Genomic DNA, 27,881 nt, shown 5'->3' with positions numbered 1-27,881 from the left:
ATCTATCCTGAGACCTCTAGGGATTAAGCCTTCTTTCAAATAATTATCTAGAAAGGCAATTTCCCACCACTTTTTTGTTTCCAGACTTAAAATCCTCTCTTTTTGTTTAAAGTATTCATCAAACTTTTTAAGTGGTTGTGGTTGTTCCCCTTCTTTAAATAGGGTCTCAAATTTATGTGTTCTTGCTTTTTGAATCCTTTGCAGATAACTCATACTTTCTGCCATATTACTTAAGATACAATATACAACAAAAATACAACAAAAAGTTGGGATACAATACAGTGTATAGCTTCCACCTATTCACCCGTGGAAAAATATCAGTAAAAACTTAGCTTTTTTCAGATACTTGCTTCCCTCTAGTCACCTCCCAACTTGGTGACCATATACAACTATTGCAAACAAATCGACCAGGGATTCAGCTTGTATCACTAGAACATAAGCATACAACGCAACATAGTGTAATACAGTTAGATTAAAATATTCATTTTATCTTTCAAGGTTGCACTCACAAGATGATGGATTTTTTCAAGCCCTCAGGTTGCCTCCCCTGTAGTTTGGGGGGTTCCTTCTTTTGTCTGGTTGCCACGCCAACTCCAAATTTAGGAAGTCCACACACTCCCAATGGTTGGTAAAAAAAAGGAAATTTATTGGCTTTAAAAGTATAAAAATCAAATCATAAAATGATACTACTGGTCCTACGCGTTTCGTCTCCCTTGGGAAACTTCCTCAGGGACCCAGTATCAAATTTCAATTAAAACATACAATTTACATACACTGTCAAAACATCAAGTGTACAAATAAGCCTATTTTCCCCCCTCCCCTCTCAAACCCTTAAATATGTTCAAGCTGGGAGTTCATTGGTGGTGTGGTGGGCGTTGGTGCAGAATCCTCTTCCTATTGGGCTTCCTATTTGTAGTATGGAGGGTGTCTCAGCTGTTTCCATGTACTTCAATCTTTTTTCGCGGTCAAAATCTCCTGTCCGTCTTCACTTCCGGTTCGGCGCACTTCCGTGCGTTCCATTGTGACTTTGTTAAGATGGCCGTGCGTTCCATTGGATTCAGTGGCTCAAATTTGAATCGTTGCCCTCTGGTGGTCGCCAGAGGTAATATCATGGATATGCATGATGTTAACGTCAATTTGGAAGAAAAAATAAATGGAAGGAGACAACATGTTGATTTGCATTCTTTTTCCTTCAACTACTACATATTTTCAGCATATTTTTCAACCATTTTTCTTCATTTCATTCATCAGTTTGCACTTGTCCTTCCTTGAACCTCTATAAAACTTTAATTATATTTTTAATATTGGATCTTGATGTTAATTGTTAGTCTCCCATTATGAAAGGGTTTTCACTAAATATATCCCTATTTTGCCATATTTTCACTATATGCGTATATATATATATATCTATTTCGTTATATATAGTCAGGACATTGCATACTGATGAATATCTTTAATGAACACAGTTAACAACCATAATCTATTTTTCAATAACCCTCTTATCTCCTATTTATATATAAATTTTTCTCAATATTTTCATTTTTATTATTATTGATATACAATTACTATTATTAATGTCTTCATTTCTGAACAAATGTTTCCAAATATTAATTTACTTTTGTGTATGCATTATGCCTCTCTCCTTTGAGTACTTATTTTAATCAATTGTTGTATTATTGTCTGTTAGAAATCCTAAACATTAGAATGGAACAAAGAATATAAATATACATATGTGTATGTTGTTTACGTGTATGTCTTGCATACCTCCTTCAAAACCTTTTTTCATTTCTTTATTTTTATTTGTTTTTTTATTTTATTTTTTTATTATTTTTTATTTTTTTATTTTTTTATATTTCATTATTTTTCATTCTTCTTGTCTATTTGATGTCTATTCTCTAATTTCTATAGAAATACCTTTCCAATCAGGTGAATACCTCATAACTGTTAATTCAGGAAGCACACTAAGTCCACATCGACATTCAATCCCTTAGGATTAAGTGTCTGTAATTTGTGGATCCAGTATGTCTCCCTCTGAGCCAGCTTTTGATCTCTATTACCTCCCCTCCAATGTGGGGAAATTTTTTCTATAGCTGTACATCTTAGTTTCTTTAAATTGAACAAGGGGCAGGAATTGCAGTGGGTCGGTACTGAATGGGTTTTTAAATCTTTTTTGATGTTATTAATGTGTTCCATTGCTCTGATTTTAAAAGCCCTTTTTGTGCGGCCTATATATTGCTTACCGCACGGACACTGTAGTAAATATACCACATAGTCTGTGAGGCAGCCAATATTGTTTTTTATCGGGAAATTTTCTCCTGTGATATTGCTTTTAAAGTGTGTATTGGTTCCCAAATTAGCAGTCGAGCATGCTTTACATTTTTTACATCCTTTAAACCCATTTGTTTCCTTTTTTAAAAGATCTTTTTTTTGTTTTATGGCATAACTTGGAGCCAAAAGATTTTTCAGATTTTTATTTTTTCTATATATTAATGTTGGTTTTTTCGGCAATATCTCTCCCAAGAGGGGGTCTTCCAGCAGGATTGGCCAAAATTTTTTCAAACTTTTTTTGATTTTAAAATGATCGGTATTGTATTGAGTTATGAAAGCTGTACGGAATTTCTCTCCATCCTGCTTAACTTTTATATTATTTTGTAATAATTCCTCCCTTCCTTTTCCTGACATAATTCTAATTTCCTTGTCTATTGAATTTTTATTATAACCCTTTTTAACCAACTTTTTCTTTATATGATCTGCCTGTTGTATGAAGTCATCAGGATGGGAACAGTTGCGTCTCACCCTCGTCAGTTGTCCTTTTGCAATTCCCCTCAACCATGGTTGGTGATGGCAGCTTTTTTTGTGGACGTAACTGTTCCCATCCGTCGGCTTGAAATAACATTTGGTTTTTATCTCCCTTCCTTCTCCAAATAAAGTCAAATCCAAAAAGTGTATTTCATTTTTATTCCAAATTGGTGAAAAACGTAAGTTATAGTCGTTATCATTTAGATAACCTACAAAAGATACAAACGACGTGTGTGTGCCCTTCCAAATAATTAGCACATCATCAATAAACCTCCGCCATAGCACCAGATCCGCCACCCAGTCATGCCCTCGCCACACAGAAAGATCCTCCCATCTTCTCATGTATGTGTTGGCATAACTGGGGGCGAACCTGGTGCCCATGGCGGTCCCCGTGGTTTGTAAATAAAAACACCCATCAAAGTAAAAATAATTGTGTTTCAAAATAAATTCTACTGCTTTCCAAATAAATTCTTTTGTATGATTAGACAAATCTTTGTCTTTACTCATAAAGTGGTTGATTGCTTCCAACCCCAAAGTGTGACTTATCACCGTGTAGAGAGATGCCACGTCCAACGTGGCCCAACTATAGTTATCCTGCCATTCTAAATTTTCTATTTCTTGTAAAAAAGATTTAGTGTCTTTCGTATAAGATAAGGCCTCTTGGGCATATGGTTGAAGGTATGAGTCCACGAAGGCAGATAGATTGGCCGTTATGGAATCTATCCCACTAATAATGGGTCTTCCCGGCGGAGTATGTAGATTTTTGTGAATTTTGGGGATAAAATAAAATATTGGGATGGTGGGGTATTTATTAAACAAAAATTCAAAGTTTTTTTGTGAGATGACTCCATCATTTTTACCCATCACCAATAATTCATTTAATTTAGAATTGAATATTGAAGTGGGATCACTGTCCAATTTCCTGTATGTTTTTATATCTTGTAAGATGTTGTTACTTTCCCTCATATAGTATTCTGTGGACATTACCACTATCCCCCCCCCCCTTATCCGCTTCCTTGATGATAATATCGTCTCTTTCTTTAAGGATTTTGAGGCCCTCTCTATCTGCCTTCGTTAGATTATCATTCTTCTGATATTCCGAATTTTTATGTGACTTTATGGATTTTCGCAATTCCTTTTCCACCATGTGCTCAAAGGTTTCCAGATGTGAACCTTTACTATACACAGGATAGAAATGAGATTTTGGTTTAAAATTCAATCTACTTGAATCCCTAGGTTCCCCCTGCTGGTAATGTATTGGATATTTCAAAAAATGTCTTTTAACTGTTAAATTCCGAACGTATTTTTTCAAATCAATATACAAATTGAAATCATTAGCTTTTTGATTTGGGGCAAATTTCATGCCCTTTTCTAACAAATTAATCTCTTGTTTGGATAATGGCTTTCCTGAGATGTTAAAAATACCTTTCTCTATCTCTTGTAAGGGGAGATGTGTTCCCTTCTCGAAGGATTTGTGTACTCCTCCATTCTCTTCCGTTTCGATGGTGTTTCCACCGAGAGGGGTGCAAACCGATTCGGGTGTGTTATCACCTCCTCCCTTGGTTTGAAGTAGTTGGTGATAGATCTCTCTTTTGGAACTCTTGTTCTCCCCATAAAATTTCTCTCATTTCCCTCATTGGATGAATTCCTCTTGCTGTACTCCGCACCTTTACTAGCTACTTGGGCATAAGTTAAACTCCTCCTTCTATCATTTGATGGACTCCCTTCTCTGTGTCTGTATCTAGGGCTCCTAATTGGGGTATAATTTGCTCCCCTTGTTGGTTCTGGTTTCCTATTATCCTTAAATTCTTTTCGATTATCTCCTATTTTATTCCTCGCTCTCTTGTCCGGGGTTCTATAAGGTTTATAGTTATTAAACATATTTTTTGTTGATTTCCTCTTATTTACAATTTTTAACCTAGTCGAAAAGGTATTTCTTATTTTATCATCCCTATCTCTCTTGTATTTTTTGTTTTTAGTGTCTGCAATTTTTTCATCTAAAGTTTTTAACCTTTTTTGCATCATTTCCTCTTTGATTTTGAAATCCTCGTTATCTATATTCAATGTATGATTAGTTTCTAGTTCCTCTAATTCTTGTTCTAATCTCTCTTTCGATTCTTTAGAATGTTTAACAATCAACTCCATTAATTGGAAAGAGCATTTATACAGAATCTCATCCCATTTATTTAGGAACTCTTCATTGTCTTGACCAAATGCTGGTATTTTATCTATCCTGAGACCTCTAGGGATTAAGCCTTCTTTCAAATAATTATCTAGAAAGGCAATTTCCCACCACTTTTTTGTTTCCAGACTTAAAATCCTCTCTTTTTGTTTAAAGTATTCATCAAACTTTTTAAGTGGTTGTGGTTGTTCCCCTTCTTTAAATAGGGTCTCAAATTTATGTGTTCTTGCTTTTTGAATCCTTTGCAGATAACTCATACTTTCTGCCATATTACTTAAGATACAATATACAACAAAAATACAACAAAAAGTTGGGATACAATACAGTGTATAGCTTCCACCTATTCACCCGTGGAAAAATATCAGTAAAAACTTAGCTTTTTTCAGATACTTGCTTCCCTCTAGTCACCTCCCAACTTGGTGACCATATACAACTATTGCAAACAAATCGACCAGGGATTCAGCTTGTATCACTAGAACATAAGCATACAACGCAACATAGTGTAATACAGTTAGATTAAAATATTCATTTTATCTTTCAAGGTTGCACTCACAAGATGATACCAGCATTTGGTCAAGACAATGAAGAGTTCCTAAATAAATGGGATGAGATTCTGTATAAATGCTCTTTCCAATTAATGGAGTTGATTGTTAAACATTCTAAAGAATCGAAAGAGAGATTAGAACAAGAATTAGAGGAACTAGAAACTAATCATACATTGAATATAGATAACGAGGATTTCAAAATCAAAGAGGAAATGATGCAAAAAAGGTTAAAAACTTTAGATGAAAAAATTGCAGACACTAAAAACAAAAAATACAAGAGAGATAGGGATGATAAAATAAGAAATACCTTTTCGACTAGGTTAAAAATTGTAAATAAGAGGAAATCAACAAAAAATATGTTTAATAACTATAAACCTTATAGAACCCCGGACAAGAGAGCGAGGAATAAAATAGGAGATAATCGAAAAGAATTTAAGGATAATAGGAAACCAGAACCAACAAGGGGAGCAAATTATACCCCAATTAGGAGCCCTAGATACAGACACAGAGAAGGGAGTCCATCAAATGATAGAAGGAGGAGTTTAACTTATGCCCAAGTAGCTAGTAAAGGTGCGGAGTACAGCAAGAGGAATTCATCCAATGAGGGAAATGAGAGAAATTTTATGGGGAGAACAAGAGTTCCAAAAGAGAGATCTATCACCAACTACTTCAAACCAAGGGAGGAGGTGATAACACACCCGAATCGGTTTGCACCCCTCTCGGTGGAAACACCATCGAAACGGAAGAGAATGGAGGAGTACACAAATCCTTCGAGAAGGGAACACATCTCCCCTTACAAGAGATAGAGAAAGGTATTTTTAACATCTCAGGAAAGCCATTATCCAAACAAGAGATTAATTTGTTAGAAAAGGGCATGAAATTTGCCCCAAATCAAAAAGCTAATGATTTCAATTTGTATATTGATTTGAAAAAATACGTTCGGAATTTAACAGTTAAAAGACATTTTTTGAAATATCCAATACATTACCAGCAGGGGGAACCTAGGGATTCAAGTAGATTGAATTTTAAACCAAAATCTCATTTCTATCCTGTGTATAGTAAAGGTTCACATCTGGAAACCTTTGAGCACATGGTGGAAAAGGAATTGCGAAAATCCATAAAGTCACATAAAAATTCGGAATATCAGAAGAATGATAATCTAACGAAGGCAGATAGAGAGGGCCTCAAAATCCTTAAAGAAAGAGACGATATTATCATCAAGGAAGCGGATAAGGGGGGGGGGATAGTGGTAATGTCCACAGAATACTATATGAGGGAAAGTAACAACATCTTACAAGATATAAAAACATACAGGAAATTGGACAGTGATCCCACTTCAATATTCAATTCTAAATTAAATGAATTATTGGTGATGGGTAAAAATGATGGAGTCATCTCACAAAAAAACTTTGAATTTTTGTTTAATAAATACCCCACCATCCCAATATTTTATTTTATCCCCAAAATTCACAAAAATCTACATACTCCGCCGGGAAGACCCATTATTAGTGGGATAGATTCCATAACGGCCAATCTATCTGCCTTCGTGGACTCATACCTTCAACCATATGCCCAAGAGGCCTTATCTTATACGAAAGACACTAAATCTTTTTTACAAGAAATAGAAAATTTAGAATGGCAGGATAACTATAGTTGGGCCACGTTGGACGTGGCATCTCTCTACACGGTGATAAGTCACACTTTGGGGTTGGAAGCAATCAACCACTTTATGAGTAAAGACAAAGATTTGTCTAATCATACAAAAGAATTTATTTGGAAAGCAGTAGAATTTATTTTGAAACACAATTATTTTTACTTTGATGGGTGTTTTTATTTACAAACCACGGGGACCGCCATGGGCACCAGGTTCGCCCCCAGTTATGCCAACACATACATGAGAAGATGGGAGGATCTTTCTGTGTGGCGAGGGCATGACTGGGTGGCGGATCTGGTGCTATGGCGGAGGTTTATTGATGATGTGCTAATTATTTGGAAGGGCACACACACGTCGTTTGTATCTTTTGTAGGTTATCTAAATGATAACGACTATAACTTACGTTTTTCACCAATTTGGAATAAAAATGAAATACACTTTTTGGATTTGACTTTATTTGGAGAAGGAAGGGAGATAAAAACCAAATGTTATTTCAAGCCGACGGATGGGAACAGTTACGTCCACAAAAAAAGCTGCCATCACCAACCATGGTTGAGGGGAATTGCAAAAGGACAACTGACGAGGGTGAGACGCAACTGTTCCCATCCTGATGACTTCATACAACAGGCAGATCATATAAAGAAAAAGTTGGTTAAAAAGGGTTATAATAAAAATTCAATAGACAAGGAAATTAGAATTATGTCAGGAAAAGGAAGGGAGGAATTATTACAAAATAATATAAAAGTTAAGCAGGATGGAGAGAAATTCCGTACAGCTTTCATAACTCAATACAATACCGATCATTTTAAAATCAAAAAAAGTTTGAAAAAATTTTGGCCAATCCTGCTGGAAGACCCCCTCTTGGGAGAGATATTGCCGAAAAAACCAACATTAATATATAGAAAAAATAAAAATCTGAAAAATCTTTTGGCTCCAAGTTATGCCATAAAACAAAAAAAAGATCTTTTAAAAAAGGAAACAAATGGGTTTAAAGGATGTAAAAAATGTAAAGCATGCTCGACTGCTAATTTGGGAACCAATACACACTTTAAAAGCAATATCACAGGAGAAAATTTCCCGATAAAAAACAATATTGGCTGCCTCACAGACTATGTGGTATATTTACTACAGTGTCCGTGCGGTAAGCAATATATAGGCCGCACAAAAAGGGCTTTTAAAATCAGAGCAATGGAACACATTAATAACATCAAAAAAGATTTAAAAACCCATTCAGTACCGACCCACTGCAATTCCTGCCCCTTGTTCAATTTAAAGAAACTAAGATGTACAGCTATAGAAAAAATTTCCCCACATTGGAGGGGAGGTAATAGAGATCAAAAGCTGGCTCAGAGGGAGACATACTGGATCCACAAATTACAGACACTTAATCCTAAGGGATTGAATGTCGATGTGGACTTAGTGTGCTTCCTGAATTAACAGTTATGAGGTATTCACCTGATTGGAAAGGTATTTCTATAGAAATTAGAGAATAGACATCAAATAGACAAGAAGAATGAAAAATAATGAAATATAAAAAAATAAAAAAATAAAAAATAATAAAAAAATAAAATAAAAAAACAAATAAAAATAAAGAAATGAAAAAAGGTTTTGAAGGAGGTATGCAAGACATACACGTAAACAACATACACATATGTATATTTATATTCTTTGTTCCATTCTAATGTTTAGGATTTCTAACAGACAATAATACAACAATTGATTAAAATAAGTACTCAAAGGAGAGAGGCATAATGCATACACAAAAGTAAATTAATATTTGGAAACATTTGTTCAGAAATGAAGACATTAATAATAGTAATTGTATATCAATAATAATAAAAATGAAAATATTGAGAAAAATTTATATATAAATAGGAGATAAGAGGGTTATTGAAAAATAGATTATGGTTGTTAACTGTGTTCATTAAAGATATTCATCAGTATGCAATGTCCTGACTATATATAACGAAATAGATATATATATATATACGCATATAGTGAAAATATGGCAAAATAGGGATATATTTAGTGAAAACCCTTTCATAATGGGAGACTAACAATTAACATCAAGATCCAATATTAAAAATATAATTAAAGTTTTATAGAGGTTCAAGGAAGGACAAGTGCAAACTGATGAATGAAATGAAGAAAAATGGTTGAAAAATATGCTGAAAATATGTAGTAGTTGAAGGAAAAAGAATGCAAATCAACATGTTGTCTCCTTCCATTTATTTTTTCTTCCAAATTGACGTTAACATCATGCATATCCATGATATTACCTCTGGCGACCACCAGAGGGCAACGATTCAAATTTGAGCCACTGAATCCAATGGAACGCACGGCCATCTTAACAAAGTCACAATGGAACGCACGGAAGTGCGCCGAACCGGAAGTGAAGACGGACAGGAGATTTTGACCGCGAAAAAAGATTGAAGTACATGGAAACAGCTGAGACACCCTCCATACTACAAATAGGAAGCCCAATAGGAAGAGGATTCTGCACCAACGCCCACCACACCACCAATGAACTCCCAGCTTGAACATATTTAAGGGTTTGAGAGGGGAGGGGGGAAAATAGGCTTATTTGTACACTTGATGTTTTGACAGTGTATGTAAATTGTATGTTTTAATTGAAATTTGATACTGGGTCCCTGAGGAAGTTTCCCAAGGGAGACGAAACGCGTAGGACCAGTAGTATCATTTTATGATTTGATTTTTATACTTTTAAAGCCAATAAATTTCCTTTTTTTTACCAACCATTGGGAGTGTGTGGACTTCCTAAATTTGGAGTTGGCGTGGCAACCAGACAAAAGAAGGAACCCCCCAAACTACAGGGGAGGCAACCTGAGGGCTTGAAAAAATCCATCATCTTGTGAGTGCAACCTTGAAAGATAAAATGAATATTTTAATCTAACTGTATTACACTATGTTGCGTTGTATGCTTATGTTCTAGTGATACAAGCTGAATCCCTGGTCGATTTGTTTGCAATAGTTGTATATGGTCACCAAGTTGGGAGGTGACTAGAGGGAAGCAAGTATCTGAAAAAAGCTAAGTTTTTACTGATATTTTTCCACGGGTGAATAGGTGGAAGCTATACACTATATATACACTCAGTGTCAGACACACATATTGACTGACAGACACACATTCACTGACAGACACATACTCTCAGTGACAGACACCCATACATACACTGACAGACACGGATACACATGCTGAAATACACATACACACCTACTCACGCATACACACACTGACAGACACACACTCAGTGACAGATACACACACTGACAAACACACATACACACTCACTGACCAAAACATATACACTCTGTGACAGACACACACTCACTAACACACACACACTCACTAACAGACACACACTAACACACTCACTAACAGACACAAACACTAACAGACACATACTAACACTCACTAACAGACAAACACTAACACACTCACTTACAGATACACTAACACACTCACTAACACGCTAAAACTCACTAACAAAACACACTCTAACACACTCACTAACAGACACATTAACACTCTCACTAACAGACACACACTAACACTCTCACTAACAGACACACAATCTAAATTCTTTTTATTTTTTATTTTTTTATTTTTTTATTCAATCCACCCAGCCTCCATACCTTTTGGGAGTGCTGGAGTGGATTCTTCCCTGGGGTCCAGTTGGGTTGCTGCTGGCTGGACTAGCAGGCACATGGGTGGTCAGGCAGGCAGGCTAGCTCATGGTGGAGGTGGCGAGGGAGCTCTGATCTCCCTGTTCAGCTCCCTCGCACACCTCTTAGTGATGCCGGAGCTGGAGTAACTTAAGTGTAGAAAAAATAATCAAGGCACTCCAAGATGTTCCAAAGAAAATAGGAAATGTTCTGTTCTGCACTTTGATAATATTGTACAGAAATAAAGCCCCATTCTTTGTACTCTTTTGGTCAAATGGGCCTAGTGAAGACACAGAACCCTCTGGCAGGGAATTAGCTTGTATATATCACTATGGCAAGCACAATGCAGGTAGGATAATGTGATACATATCACCACAACATCCTTACTATTTGCATGACCGTGCCATTGCTGCCATGGGATTGGGTGGAGGATTTTAAAGAGAAAAAATAATGGGGGGTGGACAGATCACTGTGATTAGGTAAAAGAAACAGACATTTGCGGGAGGTGGGGGAGGGGTCAACAACAAAGAGACACAGAGGGGCTGTGTGGAGAAAAAGACAAAATCCTGGGGGAAGAGACACATAGATGCTGGGGGGGATAAGGAGACATCGAGCGGATGGCGAAGGGGAGAAATAAATACACAAAAGGGGGTTAAGGGATTAAGTGACCGAGGGAGTGGGTAAGGGGAGAAAAATGCACAAAAGGGGCTGTGGAAAGGGGCTCACAGAGGTGATGGGGAAGGGACGAAATACACAAATGGGCTGGAGGAGGGAAAGAGACACACAGAAATGCTGAGGAAGGTGAGAAAGAGACACAAAGGGGCTGGAATAGAAAGACACACAAAGGGGCTGGAGAGAAGTAAGAGACACAAAGGGAAAAATGGGGGGATAAGATATTTAAAAGAGAGGATAAGAAACACAAAAGGGGGTAAAAAATTCAACAGTGGGATTAGGGGAAACACAGAAGCTTTTTTGGAGGATTAATAGGGGGTGGGGGGTGGGGTGGAGGGGGAGAAGGGGCAAAATGCATATTACCTGTGTAGCCAAAAAAGTAAATCTAACTTTGCAACACAAGGGCTCTGTGCAGAATAAAGTGGAAAAAGCGTTTATAAAATCTTACCAATGCTTTGAATTATAATTAGAGTGCTCCTATTAGTTGGCTTGTAATTCTCATCAGAATTATCATTATAGCGCTCTGACATGCAAGATCACTGTCCACCTCCTGCCCCCAATGGGGTGTGGCTTTTCTAGTGCCTGGGGAAGAAGTGGCAGATGGGGGCATAGCAAGGTTTAAAACCTTCATTATTTTCTTATAATAGCCCCATAGGCATATTTAATATATCTTATAATAACCCCATATGCTTATTTAACTTATCTTATAATAGCCCCATAGGCTTATTTAATATATTTTATAATACCATTAAAACCTGGCGCTCAGATCTTCTGTGAATAAATGCTAGATAATACATATGTGAATATTATTTATTTATTTTATTTCTTTTAGACTTCATTACAATAGAAACAAATCAAATACATGACATTACATTAAACAAACAATAGAAGAACTACTTGTATGGCAGTGAAGCCAATATTTGTATAGATGCGTTTGTGCAATTGTTGCAGTAACATTTGTATCTTAAATTACAAAAATATAGAACAAAATATAAATGAAGCCACATAGTTTTATATTTACAAATAAATGTAGACGTGACAAGTAGAAAGACTAGAATTTGGCTGGGGCTGCCATACCTGAGTATTTTGTTCAGTGGATTTATACACCAATTCTTTCAGAATTATTGCTCTTCCATTTAAATACATGATAATATTTAATGTCCATTATTGTTTGTCAAAGATGTATTTGAAAGATTTCCGCAAGAGGCTCCACCGAAATAATTATATATTTTATAAAGACAGACAGACAAAAAGATATAGACAGAAAAGTTGATTTTAAAAAATAGTCAGTCATTTTGGGGGTTATTCACTAAGCTCTCAATGTGCCTCAAAATTTCAAAATTCTGGAATAATATGTGAATGTGTCAAACATTTTCAAACTGGCTATTTACTAGAGGCAATTTAAAATTTACCCTAACGTGTTCAAAATGACTCTGGACTTTATTTATTGAATTTGCAAACAATTTTACCTTTTGGAAGCCACTCAGTGTTTATTTACCAAATTAAGAGTTGTTGGCAATGCAAAGTGAACTCAAAATGAATTTCAAATCTCAGGCAAAAAATGCTGGAAAGAAATTCTCCAATTCCCCTATTTGGGTCTAAAATTTTAAATTCACTTTAGATTCTCAACAATTCTCTCCTTAGTAAATAACCCTGAAAGAGAACAGTTGGGCACTCACTTGGCACTCTACTAATGATAGTTTTAGGGGAATGGCACATTTTGGGGGAAGGAGTATGTGGGCATATTTATTACTCAATTATCGTATCTCACCCTGCTGCCTTTTGAATGAGGAACTAGGAGGTAGCTAGAGCTAGGACCTTCTTCATGGAAAATTGAGTGTCCTGGACACTATTAAATGGTCTTATATTTTTAAGTTGGGACACATTCAGGAATTGCTCAGCACTTCAGTTTTGAGCTATTTAAAGCTAGTCTGTAGCTAAAACAGTATTGCATCAACTGAAGGCTACATCAGGTGAATGCGGAGAGTAAATTTTATTCTAATTTCAAAATCTGAATTGCTCAGACTTGTTTTGGAAAATTTTCTTTACACTAAATGTAAATGCTGTAAATTACTAGATAGCTAGTGGATTAGTAATTTAATTTTGTTCAGTTGGTATCCATGGATATTAGTGACTTATATCTGCCCATTTGGACATTAATATATCAATGTACTCAATTTATTGCTAGCATTCATCCTTCTTTTTCACCTTGCAGTACTCACATACTGTCTCCATGACATGTGACGTTTCCCAATCCCCAATTACATTTTGAGATACCTGATGCTGCATGCGTCGCCTCCAGTGTCTACCCAACCCAACTACAGCACAACCCTTTACTAGTACTGAGCTATCAAACCAATCAATAGTTCAATGCACTAGACACAACTTTGTCCCTGAGTCCTCCGACCAGGAAACAACATTGATATATATTCCAGGGCAAAGTGGAGGGATATGAATTTGGTCCTCTACTTAGGATGACATCATCTTTAATAAAATTAGTATTACAAGAAGATTTTTCTACAGAAAAATAATTACCATGATATTTATCATCAAAGTTTATCTTGTGTCATAATGTTGTAAGATGTGATTTGCCTGTTGGTTGATAGAATCAAATGTCTGCCATCTAGAGCATCACCAACCCTCAAAAAGCTAAAATGAATTAGGTAGCATTTATTCCACTCGGATAGTTGAAAACAGTGTAGGCATCAGATGCATTTGATGGCTGTAACCCAACTTTAAAATGTCAGTCCTTTCATAGGTTTTGAGGAATAAATTAATTTGGTTGCCACCCATTACCTCCATTTGTCCATGATGTATACACTGTTTAAGTGTGTCTCACATGCAAAATCAAGGGAGGAGGGAAAAAACCCCAAACAACACAGAGACCAGTTCAATATGCTCAGTCATGTTCATTCTCATTAATGATTTCCTGTCTGGGGCAATCTAGTCGGTCCATCCTTTTACCATCATTTTGGATCATGTAGACAATATGTTTGAGATCCAAGCTGCGGGTTAAAATCTCAAGTAGAAGCTCGTCTTTTTGCACACCTTCCATAAATTCTTCCAGAGACAGTTCACCTAAAAGAAGAAGACATTAAAATAGTTTTACAATGACAGTAACAATGGATCGTCAGTGAATGCTCACCATTTCACCTTGCTATATATTTCTATCACATCAATGCAGAAGATGAGACCATATCACACCAGATATTTGAGATCTATAGTTGAGTGGCGTATGAAACACTTGAGTACTGGGATATGAGGTCTTAGTGTTAAAATAACAAGCATTATTTATATGTACTGTTATTGTGTGGAAATCCATTTCAAATTGTATTTAGATTTATACACATATGTGTTGAAATCCACTATTTCTTTGTGTGTGTATAACACTAATTTTGCAATTAATAAATTTGTGTAGGGGGGCGTGGCCAGCAGAGCAGCACACCAGACGTGTTTACTTGGAGCTCCTGCTTCACGAAGACAAAACTGATCCAAAAGCCACAAAAAAGCCGAACTAAATCCCACAAAAGCAGACAGCAATAAACCCCAAACCCCCGACATAGGGATGGGGAAAAAAAATAAGAAAACCGTCCGCCAAGAGAGCTCCTACCAGCCCGACATTAGGCGCTCCTTTGAAAGGCCGCAACCAGCTATGCAAGCCAAAATGGCGCCGAGTAGGCCCCGCAGCGAAAGTGACTCTGACTCCTCGATGGAGAGAGAGGAAACCCAGACCGCAACCCCGACTCCCGCGTTATACGGGTCGGAGACCTCGGACTCTGATGATTCACCCTCCACAAAAGGTGACATCAAGAAGCTCCTCATCGATCTCCGGGAGATGTGGAAATCCGACTTGGCCGGAGTGATGACGGAGGTCACTGGACTGAAGGGGCACCTAGACGCAATAGAAACCCGAGAGGGTAACAGAGATGACTCCCTGACAGACACCAGAAGGCAGGTGGAGGCGCTGACACTCCAGCTGCAGGGGCTCACGCGCACAGTCACGATGATAGACACACGCCACCGTAAACTGAATGTCCGCATACGCGGAGCCCCTGAGGACATAGACTCAGAGGCCCTACTAGATTACTCAAACCAAGTGGCAGCGGCAATGGGAGCACAACCAGATGGAGACACAAGGCCGATAACGGCCGCGTTCCGAATCCGGAAATCCCCGACCGCCCCAGCGGATGCCTCAAGAGACATAATAGCAGTTACCCGAAACGTCGCAGTTAAAGCGACGCTGATGGCCCACTCCAGGAAAACCCCCACCGTCACCGTGAACAACCACCAAGTAAGAGTATTCGCAGACATTCCATTCACAACTCTGCTTGAGCGGAGGAAACACTCGCCAATCACCCAACAACTGCGAGACAAGGGAATCCGGTACAGGTGGGGCGCAACAGGCACATTGGTGGTCCAACAAAAAGACTTGATACTCACGCTGTCCGCAGACGAAGACCCTTCAGGGTTTATCCAAACCCTCCAGCTACAGCAGCAGACACCCATGATGGGAGAAACGGAGATCCAGGAGGCCAAGAACCGGGGAAGCGTCAGCAAGGCAGAGAGGAAAAGGAGCAGACAGCACCCATACAACCTCCCACAGACCTGAACGAACAGGTGACTTCTGACTCTTACCGCAAACCAGCTGCACGGCTGCAAACGACATATGAGGACTTTACGGCAATACCTCCAGATAAAGACTCTAAGCCGGGACTTTATAGTTCTACGTTTTTTATTTAACAATTCATTATGTTTCCTTTATTATGTTTCCTTTATTTGCATTTTATCTTACTATTATATGTACATGATGCATACAGCTAAGAGAGGGGAGTCTTGGTACGAGAGGCATAGGCGATCCTTTCCCGGGCGCTAGAGACAACCAATCTGACCCAATAGGCCATCACCAGCGGATACACGCACCCATTAGGTTATTATCCCTCGTTAAGCTACACTAATATGAGTGAGCCATATGGCACTACTTGACCAACTAAATACTGTTCCTTGTATCTCATTTTGTTTAGAGTACCCCACTGCAGGACTGCCCGACATCAGCAGCATTATATTGGCAGTTAGTCGAGTGTCACTAATTCAGGGGTAACCCATAACTTATGTCTCCCACTATGGCATTGACGCCGCATAGATACCAGACATACTAACAAGCAGACGAAGTTGCTCGTTTTGTGACCCCAATAGTCGCTCGACTTGCAAACAGATAGGCCTTTAACTTAGCTTTTCCCCTTGTCATACTGGCTACCAAGCTTTTTAATTACTAATGTAGCGGGCCGGCAGTACCAGGCTGGGGACTCACCATCCAAGCCTAACCTATCAGAATTAAATGACCCAGTACCCACATAACATAACACCCGCTACCTCTCCGATTATGTATCTGTGGTTGGGCAGACAGTTAAAATGTACCACGCCTTGATGTTTATGCCTTGCCTGATATACCTAAATGAGCCATAATGGATGTGCAGCATCCGAACAAGCTTGCCCCCTTAAAGACTCTACCCTTTATTAATGCTAACCATGCGTAACTAAGAATGTATCATAACCTTTTTTTTAATTATAAATCTTTGTGTCTAGATAGACTCGCTTTCATGCCAACTTAATATTCATTAATCGCTTTAGCAGTATGATGTATACCTGTCTTTCGTACAAAATGTGCAGTTTCTTTTTTCGACATGTAAATACTGGATACTACTGTCACTAAGCAATGTCATGACTACGGATATCTTGTGTATTACATTGAAACCCAACAAAAATAAAGAATTACAAAAAAAAAAAAAATAAATTTGTGTAAACACTATATGATATTGGTTTGTATAATTCGACCTGAGGCTTTCACATTATCTATATGTTTGGAGATTTGGCAATGTTTTCAATACACCTTTAGTGACTGTCATCCTGACAGCCACTAGAGGGTGATTCCACATCCATAACTGAACCAGATGCGGTTTTGTGATATTGACGTCAATGCTTCTCACAGAGAAGTATTTGACTGGAGGAGTGATGCACATGTGCTTCTCATCCCTAATGCTTCTTTGTGAGAAGATTTGGGATTGGGTGATAAGTCAAAGCAGAGTCACTCGACATTATAGCATTGGGAATACATGTTTGTATTCCAAACGCTATAGGGTTCCTTTAAATATGTGCGTAGAATGTGTCCGTGGTCATCATATAACATGCAACGAGTGACCAATGGTAACAGGTTCCCCCCTGCTGTGCTGCCTTAGGATATCCATCCCCTGCAGCGAGGAGGGGAAATGTCATCAGGCTGCAGGGGGAACTTGGCCTCGGTTTAGGATTGCAGGTGAGGCTATTCTATATTTTTTTCCTTTTTTGAGGAAAGGGGTCAGTGCCAGCAAGCAAACAAAAAGCACAGTTTTTTGTTGTTGGAGTACCGGGTAATCCTTTAATTGAAATCCTGAACGTATGAGAATTTTTAACAGTTAGAATAGTTAATTCATGTTGTTCTATGCAGAAATATACATATGTGACCAATTAATACAATTTGTAATATGTATGTTTATGTAAGCATTACATTATAGTGGAGCAAACACAAAGAAAAAAACGCCAAAAATGCTTTAGTCACAAACACATGGGATTTTGGAAAAGGCTCAGTCATAAAGGTGATAAGACGGAAAATAATTCTGCAAGGTCACAAATGCATTCTATTTTTGTTTATCTCTTTATTCATGTAATGTTCACTCTGGTGACCTTTTCATCTCCAGTGGAATATTACTGATTACACAAGGTTATCCACCAAGATTAGAGGAAAGGAGATTTTACGTACAACAAGAGGTATAATCTGTGAATTTCACTGGCTTTAAAACATTGATTAAGGCATCAATTTAATAAGATTTCTAAAGGTTCAATACTGTAAGAAAATGTTTCCAAATGATTTATCTACAGAGTTCACCATTAAGATTTTTTTAACCGTATTAAATCATTTGAAAAAGCTTTGAATTAGTATTTTTGTCCTTCTGAGATCAATAAGATGAGTAGCATTAAGTTGGACAATAAAAACATCTTAACCCAAGGATGTATTTGGAATTTTGTGTCCTGGTCAAATATTACGATATCACTATTATTCAAAAGTTTACAGATAAAAAAAGAGGAAACTGAATACAAAATTAATTTGCTAATTCAATACTTTGATATCAGCTATCAGTACACTAGATTAAATTGCTTTAGGTATCAGGTATTACTTTGTCTGTTTTATCTGAAATTACCAGGGTTTTTCACTGAAGTGAGAATTCAAAGTGAATTTTAGATATGAAAGCCAAAATAGTTGAACTGTTAAACATTATCTAAGTCATCTATGCTTTAAGTACCACTACTCTGGCCTTAAGTCTGAAATTCACTTTGAGTTCACTTTGAATTTTCACTATTTTGAATATACATTTTTGTAAAACAACAGACATTCAGATTCTTTTCTGTATTTTGTGCTTTCCTCTCTTTGCCTCTAGAGGGCACACTTAATTATAATATAAAAATTACTTACCAGGTTATTATTATTCCTTGACAGTGACTATGCTTGGAGTAATACTCTTCTCAATGCAGTTAATAGTCAAATCACCTACTTACAATGTAATGTATATTTATGTGTGTGTCTACGTGTTGACTATACGTTGATGAATAGCATTCTTGAAGTGTGGTACAGCTAATCCCCAAAATATGAAGCCTAAAGTAACGTATGTAATGTAATTATCAATGTATAACTATAACAAGGATATAATTTTAAAGCTGTGCTCATAACATCCTCACCTGGAGGCACATATTCAAATACTATGGAAATATTAAGTAATGCAAGTTGCCTTCTGTGGACTAAAAAAACTGATGAGGAACATTATGTTATTTCTGGCAAAGAGATATGATAACATTAAACTTGGATGTCTGGCTAGATTGCTGAACTCTGTTTTCTTTTCTTAAAATATTGAACAGATATTAACTGACTCATTTACAGGAACCATTTGTTGTCTGCTCCAGCCATCAACAGAACAAGCCCGGAACAGTAACTTGATTCCTTTCGATTCATAGAATTTAAAAACAGTGGATGCTGTAATCCTTACATTTACATGGTTTTCACTAAAGTGAGAAATGGTGGGAATTTAAATACATTTGAAAGCAAATTTAAGAATTAAGGTCCATACAATGGAACTGGAAAAATTCTCCAGATCACTTAAGTGAATAACTCTGACAATGTCAATAACTGGGTTACTCTAAAATCCGCGTTACTATTTGAAATGTTCAGATTTCAGAATGTATTCGCTACCTATGAGAATACTAATGAATTACAAGTGATTTGGGAGATTTATTTTTCCAGATCAGCTATTGTAGCCTACATTTTATTGTTCAGATTTAAATTCTTTACTATTTGGAGCTCTAATCTAAAATAACCAAACTGCACACATCACCTTGGGAGATTATTTTCCAATATGGTTATCATACCCAAAAAATAGAAATTCACTTTGATTTCCTGACAACTTCCTTTTTAGTGAATAACCCTGTCGTTGTTTACTAAGGACCAAATTTGGGCAGGATAGACAATAGTTGGTTAAAATGACTTAATTGAAAGCAAATTTGTAATTCTCATATCTACTTATTACACAACTGTTGAAATTGGGTTAAGTGCATCTCATTTAATACCATCAGCAAGGATATTTAGTGGGATAGTCCAGTTTTGGGGTTCAGTCCCTGCTAACCCAGATCCTGTCTTGATTTACCCACTCAGTACAGAGTAAGTGTATAACAAGCAATGAACATTTAAAAAGTGTTCAGAAGATGGTCTGCCCTGAATGGGGCCAGTGAGACAGACAGGTTGTCAAAGCGCAAATAATTTTTTGACATCCTGCCCTCTTGTTGCCAACCCCTTGTGTTCCACTCATCCTGCCCACTTGTAACATCCCCTTGAGGCCCACTCACCCCGCCCACATGTTGCCAACCCCTTGTGGCACACTCATGCTGCTCACTTGTTGCCACCCCTGTGTGGCCCACTCATCCATACCTCCTATCATTGGAAGGTACACACCCAGTGTCTGCTTCAAAACCAGCAACGCTCACCTCTGAATCCTTTAGAAACTATAGGATTTGCATTATTATCAAACTGAATTTCAGCCAGACTCACTCTGAAAAATCTAGTAGCAGATAAATTTGCAAAATAAATTAAATTACTTCTTGTAGACGCAAATAAAGAAATATACTATCTTTCACTCTTGGCAGCTCAAGCAGCCAACAAGCAGAGTTATAGTATATTAAAATACTTATGAATTTAATAAACTATATAAATAAATGAATAATATTTTAATAATGTAATAAATATGTTTTGATATTTTGGATATAGCGGACCTATGGGGATAACACAGATGGAGTTAGCTATTATAAAAGTACTAATTGCTGTAGTTTTGCAATTGCAATTACAGTTTGCATTAGCATTGGCTACTAGTGATGTCCCGAACAGTTCGCTGGGAACCGTTCGCCGGCGAACATAGCGCGATGTTCGGTCCGCCCCCTATTCGTCATGGAGGTGGGAGGGTCTGCTGCTGATTGGCTGGAATGTGTCTGCTGACTGTGAGGTACAGGGTCAAAGTTGTGTGTAATAACAAGCAGATAAAATCACTTACCATCTCCATTGATGTCAATTTTGTCAAAAACCATATTGGTGAATTCCTCTGCAGTCATCTCATCATTACATCTGTTTATGGCCCTGATAGCCTGAAATAGAATATAATCAAGGAATCAGCGGTTACATTTTAGAAACAGTGAAATGGCTGTCAAAGGGTGAATTTAAAATAGTGAGCACCATGAAAGCAACTCAGTAATGTTTCTGTATTTATTAGAACGTAGAGCCATGAAAGTGTCAATCACTCTGATCCCACACAGAACACATTCTGAGTGCAGGTTTTCTCACTAACAAGCGACAAATGCTAAATGTGGACAAAATCAATCCCAGCCTAATGCTTTTACACCTTAATACATATCATTATAAAGTCTTACCCGGCTGCATTTAAAAAAAAAAAAAAAAAAAAGGAATCATACTCTTATTAATGGGGCTGCAAAGGGGCTGCACTCTTAAGAATGTCCTATTACAATGGTGCCACCTGTATGGCTTTCTAACATTTACATTTATACAATTTAACTATCCCCCCAAACACTTATATTTTTGTGGTTCAGCCACCATTATATGAATGGATTAGGGACAGTAGTATGAGTTTTTTGTTTTTGTTTTATTGTACTATCATTGTCATTAAGTAGTTAGTCATCTCTTACATCTCTTACATCTTTCAGCCCCCTACAACAGTATTAGCTGAACCCCCATCCAACAGCCAATCCCAGACAGTTTTCCTAAAAGCAACCCACTAGCCTGATTGCCCTGCTTGACAAGGCTCCTACTAAAAGTAAGGTCTTTATTATGGTGGTGTCTTTGATTGTCATATTTCACCTAATTGTCACCCACAAATGCTCGAAGTTCCCATGCTCACCTTGATAATATTGAGAAGTTCTCCTCTATCGATGCAGCCATTCCCATCAACATCATAAAGCTTAAAGTACCACCTCAGCTTCTGCTCCACCTTCCCCTTCAGCACTAAACTCAAGGCTGCCACATACTCCATGAAGTCCATATATCCATCCTGTAGAGCACAAACCCAATGAAACCACAATGAAGAGAACAGTTACATTTCCCAAATGAACATATAGTGGCAACAATTTACATTGATTCCTTTGACCCCAAAGAAATGAAAAAACGAACAGGTCAGCAAGGGCCGTATTAATTTGCAGACATTAAGCTAACAGCTAAAATTTTGTTTAATAAGTAGTACACATAATGAAGTAGCTCGATTGTGTGAAGAGTCCAGGTTTGACCCAACGTTATTGTGTAAATTTGCTATTGGTAACGTAACCTGAATATTCATACGTGAGAAACCAGTTGCACGTGTGCACCCATCTAGACCCTAAACCCTACAAATAAAACTGAACTTCTTAGATAAGTGCATCCTACTATTGTACAACAGTTGTAATAGATAACCTTCCTCATTATCTCTTTAAAATATGTCAGGCGTAACCAAATGTATGAATATTATGGGACCTGCTTAAGGGGAATCTCCTGTCTTTCTCTACATGTTGTGCATATACACACTTTTATATAGAATACATTTATTCATATCAAATTCTGATGTTCTCACTTCCTGCATTTTTTAGAAACTTTGGAATTTATTTTTTTCATGTTGCTGATTGTACTCTCCTCAAGCCAGAATATTCTAGAACCATTAGATTGTATATATAGTTTACTATAAAGAAAGCATTAATGTGATTGCAATGAACTGACAATTAATTTGCAAAGCACAGAACCATATAACAGAGTTAAATAGTTTCAAATAAATCTGAGTTGAAGAATCTTTATTGGGTGTACTAATTATGAAATAGTCAGGGATCACTGTTTAGTGAATAGCACCTAATGTTTAAGAAAATGGCTTTAGTCCATGTTAGCTATCCCAGCTACATATACAATAGCACTTAAGAACTGTGTTACCATGGCATCACCTAGAAAGCAGCACTAGTATAATATATAATTGGTGTGGGAGTGATGTACAGCTTCATTCAAACAAAGAAAAGGTAGTTAGATTTCCTGGGGATTTAGAAGGTAGATAGAGGGGGCGAGTTTGGAGCTGAACTCGTCTCTTCTCCTCTCTCTCTCCCCCTCATAGCATTGAGAAAATGTTCAACGAGTATAGATAATTAAGATTGAAAAGGTTTGGAAGAGAGTAAATGTGACTGACTGCACTACATAATATTATTGGAGAATTTTCACCTAAGACTTTTCAAATCTTAGGTTAAATAGCACAAACGTTTCTTAAACACTTACTCAAAGCACCATGACGACTGCGATTATTTTAGGTTGTCATGGTGCCAGCAGTCTGCATGTGCACCTCAAAAATGCTGCACATACTGAGTTCATCACTTGGGGCATTATTAGGAAGCCAAGAATAAGAGGCTGGCTGTCAATTCAAGGCATCTTTTGTCAGCTCACATAACATGCTGACAGCAGAACGGCAATAGTGGCCTTCCTACTCTGCGCTGCCCATGTCTTTCCATCAGACTCCCCTACCTGATATTCGTCCCCCTCAAGCAAAGTAGACTAATGGCAGCAGAGAAGAACTGGACTGAGGAGAAACTTAGCCTTGGCACCCGAATAGATATAAATTTCAGCTATTTTCTCTTTTTTTTTTGGTGTGGGGATAGAAGTATAGGAAGGGTTATTCTAACCAAAATCAGTGTTTTCCTAAAGCAATGTTTTTTTGGTTGGAGTAACTCTTTACATCAAATTATATTTAAAAATATCCCAGTATGAATAACATTGAGACGAAGAATATGCTTAACATGTCAGAGGTTCCAATTGAATTTCACATTTAAAGGCTAATATATCCAAACTCGAAACAATTCAGAAATGTTTTTTGGCCTTAAATTGGAAATTCACTTTGAATTCTGGACAATTTTCACTTTAGTTTGGATAGTCCTGTTTAAGAATATCACTTTTTTTTAATTCTTTATTTTTGCAGTGCAAGCTTTAGTGTACAAGCTGGTAGAGACATAAAATAGACAATACAGAGCAACAATAAAACTTATCAAACTATGTCACTCAATTTAACTGCACTTAGTTTTGTTTTAGAAGAACATGAAGAAACATTAATGAGTATTGACTAAGCCTTCTACTCCCAGAGGGAGAAACGTGTGCTAGTGTAAGGCTGCCCAGGGGAAGTATAGGCTATGTGCCTCTCAATACGGCAGAGAGATGATATGCATAATATGCTTCACAATATTACTTTTTTATTCTTGTAAGAACTGTTGATTTTATTACACTGGAACTAAGCAAATCTCAATAAATCTGTATGATCTATTATTGTAAATACATTGTTAAAAATAGATCTGCACACAGCAGTCAAGCCATAAGACTTGCTTTCCCACAGAAATCTCACATTTGCATTGATGTTACTACTGCAAGGGATTCTGGGTGGGCATTTGCAAATAAGTTCAACAAAGAACCACTTTTTTGCCTAATGTATCTCACGTTACACATGGATTCCTTGGAGTATATGTCTGCTGTATTCAACAGCTTTGAAACACAACGCAGGAAGTGAAGCAAAGCAGGATTACCTACTTATGGACGGCCATTTTGTTGTTGTTGCAACTCATCAGCATTAGGTTGGTTACTGGCTTGCTATTGAGGCTTTGGAAAAAAGTGACCGAAAACCCCTTCCATCTGAAGTCAGTGCATGGCAAATAGTTTGTTAAACAAAGCTCTTGACACACCACCATAATTCTGTTGATATGTGCTCCACAAGTAATACCAAGCCTCAATAGCAAGCCACTGACCTCAGGTGGAAGGGTTTTTCAATATTTTTTTTCCAGCCATAACTCTATTTTTATAATCCATGTAAGTACTGAAGAAACATTGTTATTGGCAGCAAACTTTTGACCACATTTTTAAGTACTCCTAGAAATACTTTAATAGATTTTAAAGTCTTAATGTCTGGAATCCCAATCTCCTCTTAACCACCAAATATAGTAGATGACAAGGTCCATCCTACCCTATAGTAATATCATAAATAAACCACTGGATAAGCTTATTATAAGCTCATACACCAGCTGTTATTGGCAGATTTTATTACTGTGTGTGACTGGCCTACAGTATATTAAAACCAGTCCATCGACAGCCATTTTGTGGAACGTGTTGGTAAAGTATCTATTTCGCCCAGATATAAAATTACTTTTCTCAATAAAAACTGGGGGACAGCAATAATTTAACTCTCTCTGTAATTTGTGTCAGGCATGTGTTTCTGCAGTGACGTTTTTCAAAAGCCAAGTTAATAATATATTTTTTTCTATAGATGCACATGGAAAGGCTTGTTGGCTGAAACTTATCTCAAAAACTTGACTTGTTAGCACTGGTTTCCTTTAACTTCGAGTCTAGCTCTTTAAAAACATTTTTTACAGCAGGCAGATATCATGGATAAAAGGGAAGGACAAGTAGGGAAGTCACTGACTAAGGTGGGACAGTATACTTCCAAATATTATAAAAACTATTTGATTTTTCTATACACAATATATAGCTACTCTGGTATTCTACGCTGGTGTTCTCATAGCTCCCCAGATTCTGGAACACAGTAGCCTATATTTGGCTTACATAGCTTTTACAATGGTTCATATTTAGTAAAATGTTTTGGCTTTTTACCTTCATGCCTGTCCTTAGTATATGCAATGAGTTTCAAATTAATTGAGCTATATCAAACATAAGCAGCAATTCATTTGAACTGTTTATGGAGGGAAAGTAGTAATGGAACATTGGAAAGAAGTACAGTGATTCACGATAAACAGAAGGCTTTCTGGTCAATTGCTTACATGCAACGCATACTAACTATGGAAACTTGTAGTTAGGTTAGTTAGGATAGGTAGGTATTATCGACATCAATCACCACTAACAAATGGTGCTAAATGGAGTTACAGCCGGAATAAGAAGAGTAAGAGGAAAAAAAATGGAAAACATGTAGAACAAATAGTTTTAATTGTCAACTAATTATTATTATGAGTCAGCACATTAGAATATTATAAACAGCAGTGGAGGAGAATAATATTTGAAGAACAAGCTAGCACGCAATGAGAAACATCACTGCAGTTTAGATCCAACAGATATCCAGATAAGAAGAATCATACTGGTAGAGTATAGATTCTTGAAAAGATGGACTCGCTTAGAGTGTGCACTCTCAATCAAATGGTACCAAACGTTAGAGTCATTGTCCCCTTTTGTTGTGTGGATAGTTTAAAAACTAGCATTTATTTTTCTAAAATATTTACAAATTATACATGTCTTCAATTTATTAAATATATATATATACGGTATATATATTAACTTAACTTCAACTTAAAAATTGAACTAATTACTAAAAAGTAAAAAAAAGTTAAACTAACTGAATAACTGAAACTATCCCAGAGCTCTAGAACATTTCAGGGAGTATCATAGCATTTAAAACACTAATGACATCTATTCATTTACCTTGTTAAAGTCAAAGGTGTCAAACATCTGTTCGATGTATTGATTTGATGCTGGACTGAGATTTTTGAGGCCAAAAAACTGCTTGAACTCATGCTGTGTTAGCTGACCAGAGGGGCACTCTGTCATGAACTTCTTATACCATCTGTGAATTTCAGTGGCACTCAATTCTTCTACTGTCTTTCCGTCCATATTACCCATTTTAGCACAAAATCTCTTTTACTTCTTTCTTTGAAGGTTGTTGAAGTTGGTCTCTAATAAGTGATTGGTTTAAATATCTATAGTTCACACCTAAAAATCTTGGTCGTCTTGAGTTTGATTCTAATTCTTGATATTCAATCAGAAAAAAAGAACAATTAAGCAAGATTTTGTTGTCCAAAAAAAAAAAAAAAAAGAACAATTCAACTGATAGGGCTAAAGTCCCAGAGCTCCAAATGTTTCCTTGTGTCTTGTCCAAGGTTAAGATGTCAAAGGCACGCAGAAGTGGCAGAAGATGCTTTTCATTAAGTATAGAGTTTCACAAGTAGCCAATCACAGAGTTTTCTTTTCTAGGAAACCGCTCGTGTTCATACAGGTGGTATCCCAGAGACAGAAGAGAGAAAAAAAAAAAACACGAAAGAACAACGAAGGAAGCTAACTGTTGTCATTAAAGAGAAATGGGATTAACAAGGGAGAAAAGGGTGCTACTAAAAAGATTAGTAATCTTCTAATCTGGGATCTGGCTCTCACATTGCTAGTGACCTAGGAAAACACGAGCTTTAACTTAAGGTAATGCCAATGCTACGTCCCTCTATATGCTGTCCATAATGCAATCCCCAACACAGGTTAGAATACCAATCCCATCAGCTATTTTGTGCCATGAACTTTTCCCATGGAAAAGTACGGTAGGCACAACACAAATGGATTTGGTTGACAGGGACATGAAGTAAAGGCCGTCAATACAGAAATATTTGGCAGGCAGTTGTTGGAAATATCCTTTTGTACAAATGAAATTAGCACCAAAATCACAAAAAAAAAGTTTTAAAGACAAAGATTTAAAGTTCAATTTGAGCCTGTGAAAGCTTTGTAGAATGTGTATACATAACTGTATATTTGTCACGGGAAATATGCCTCAAATAAAGTCAGCTAGCTAGTTAGCTGGATAAAGATCCTTACTGTTTGAGTCCCTTACGGAGGCCTTGATTTAATAAGCTTCCATAGCGATTCAGTAATGTTAGAAGAACTTTCCAAATGATTTCGCTTCAAAAACTCACATAGACCTTGATGGTGACTTCTGTCGACCAATCATTGGGAAAG

General features: G+C 37.0%; 1 protein-coding gene across 1 annotated transcript; it reads right to left on the bottom strand.

Moving 5' to 3' along the window:
• Positions 1-12,355: 12,355 nt before the first annotated feature.
• On the bottom strand, positions 12,356-27,174 carry GUCA1A (guanylate cyclase activator 1A). The gene is made up of 4 exons (XM_063450855.1): positions 26,589-27,174; positions 22,021-22,170; positions 21,163-21,253; positions 12,356-14,617 (listed from the first exon to the last, which is right to left on the bottom strand). The coding sequence occupies exons 1-4, from the start codon at positions 26,784-26,786 to the stop codon at positions 14,439-14,441; spliced, it is 618 nt and encodes a 205-aa protein (XP_063306925.1). The 5' UTR covers positions 26,787-27,174; the 3' UTR covers positions 12,356-14,438.
• Between the last annotated feature and the right edge of the window lie 707 nt (positions 27,175-27,881).

This window comes from Pelobates fuscus, chromosome 1 (assembly GCF_036172605.1).
Source record: "Pelobates fuscus isolate aPelFus1 chromosome 1, aPelFus1.pri, whole genome shotgun sequence".
Lineage (NCBI taxonomy): Eukaryota > Metazoa > Chordata > Amphibia > Anura > Pelobatidae > Pelobates > Pelobates fuscus.
Note: the sequence above shows the minus strand (reverse complement) of the source record. Positions and strands in the feature narration are given on the sequence as shown.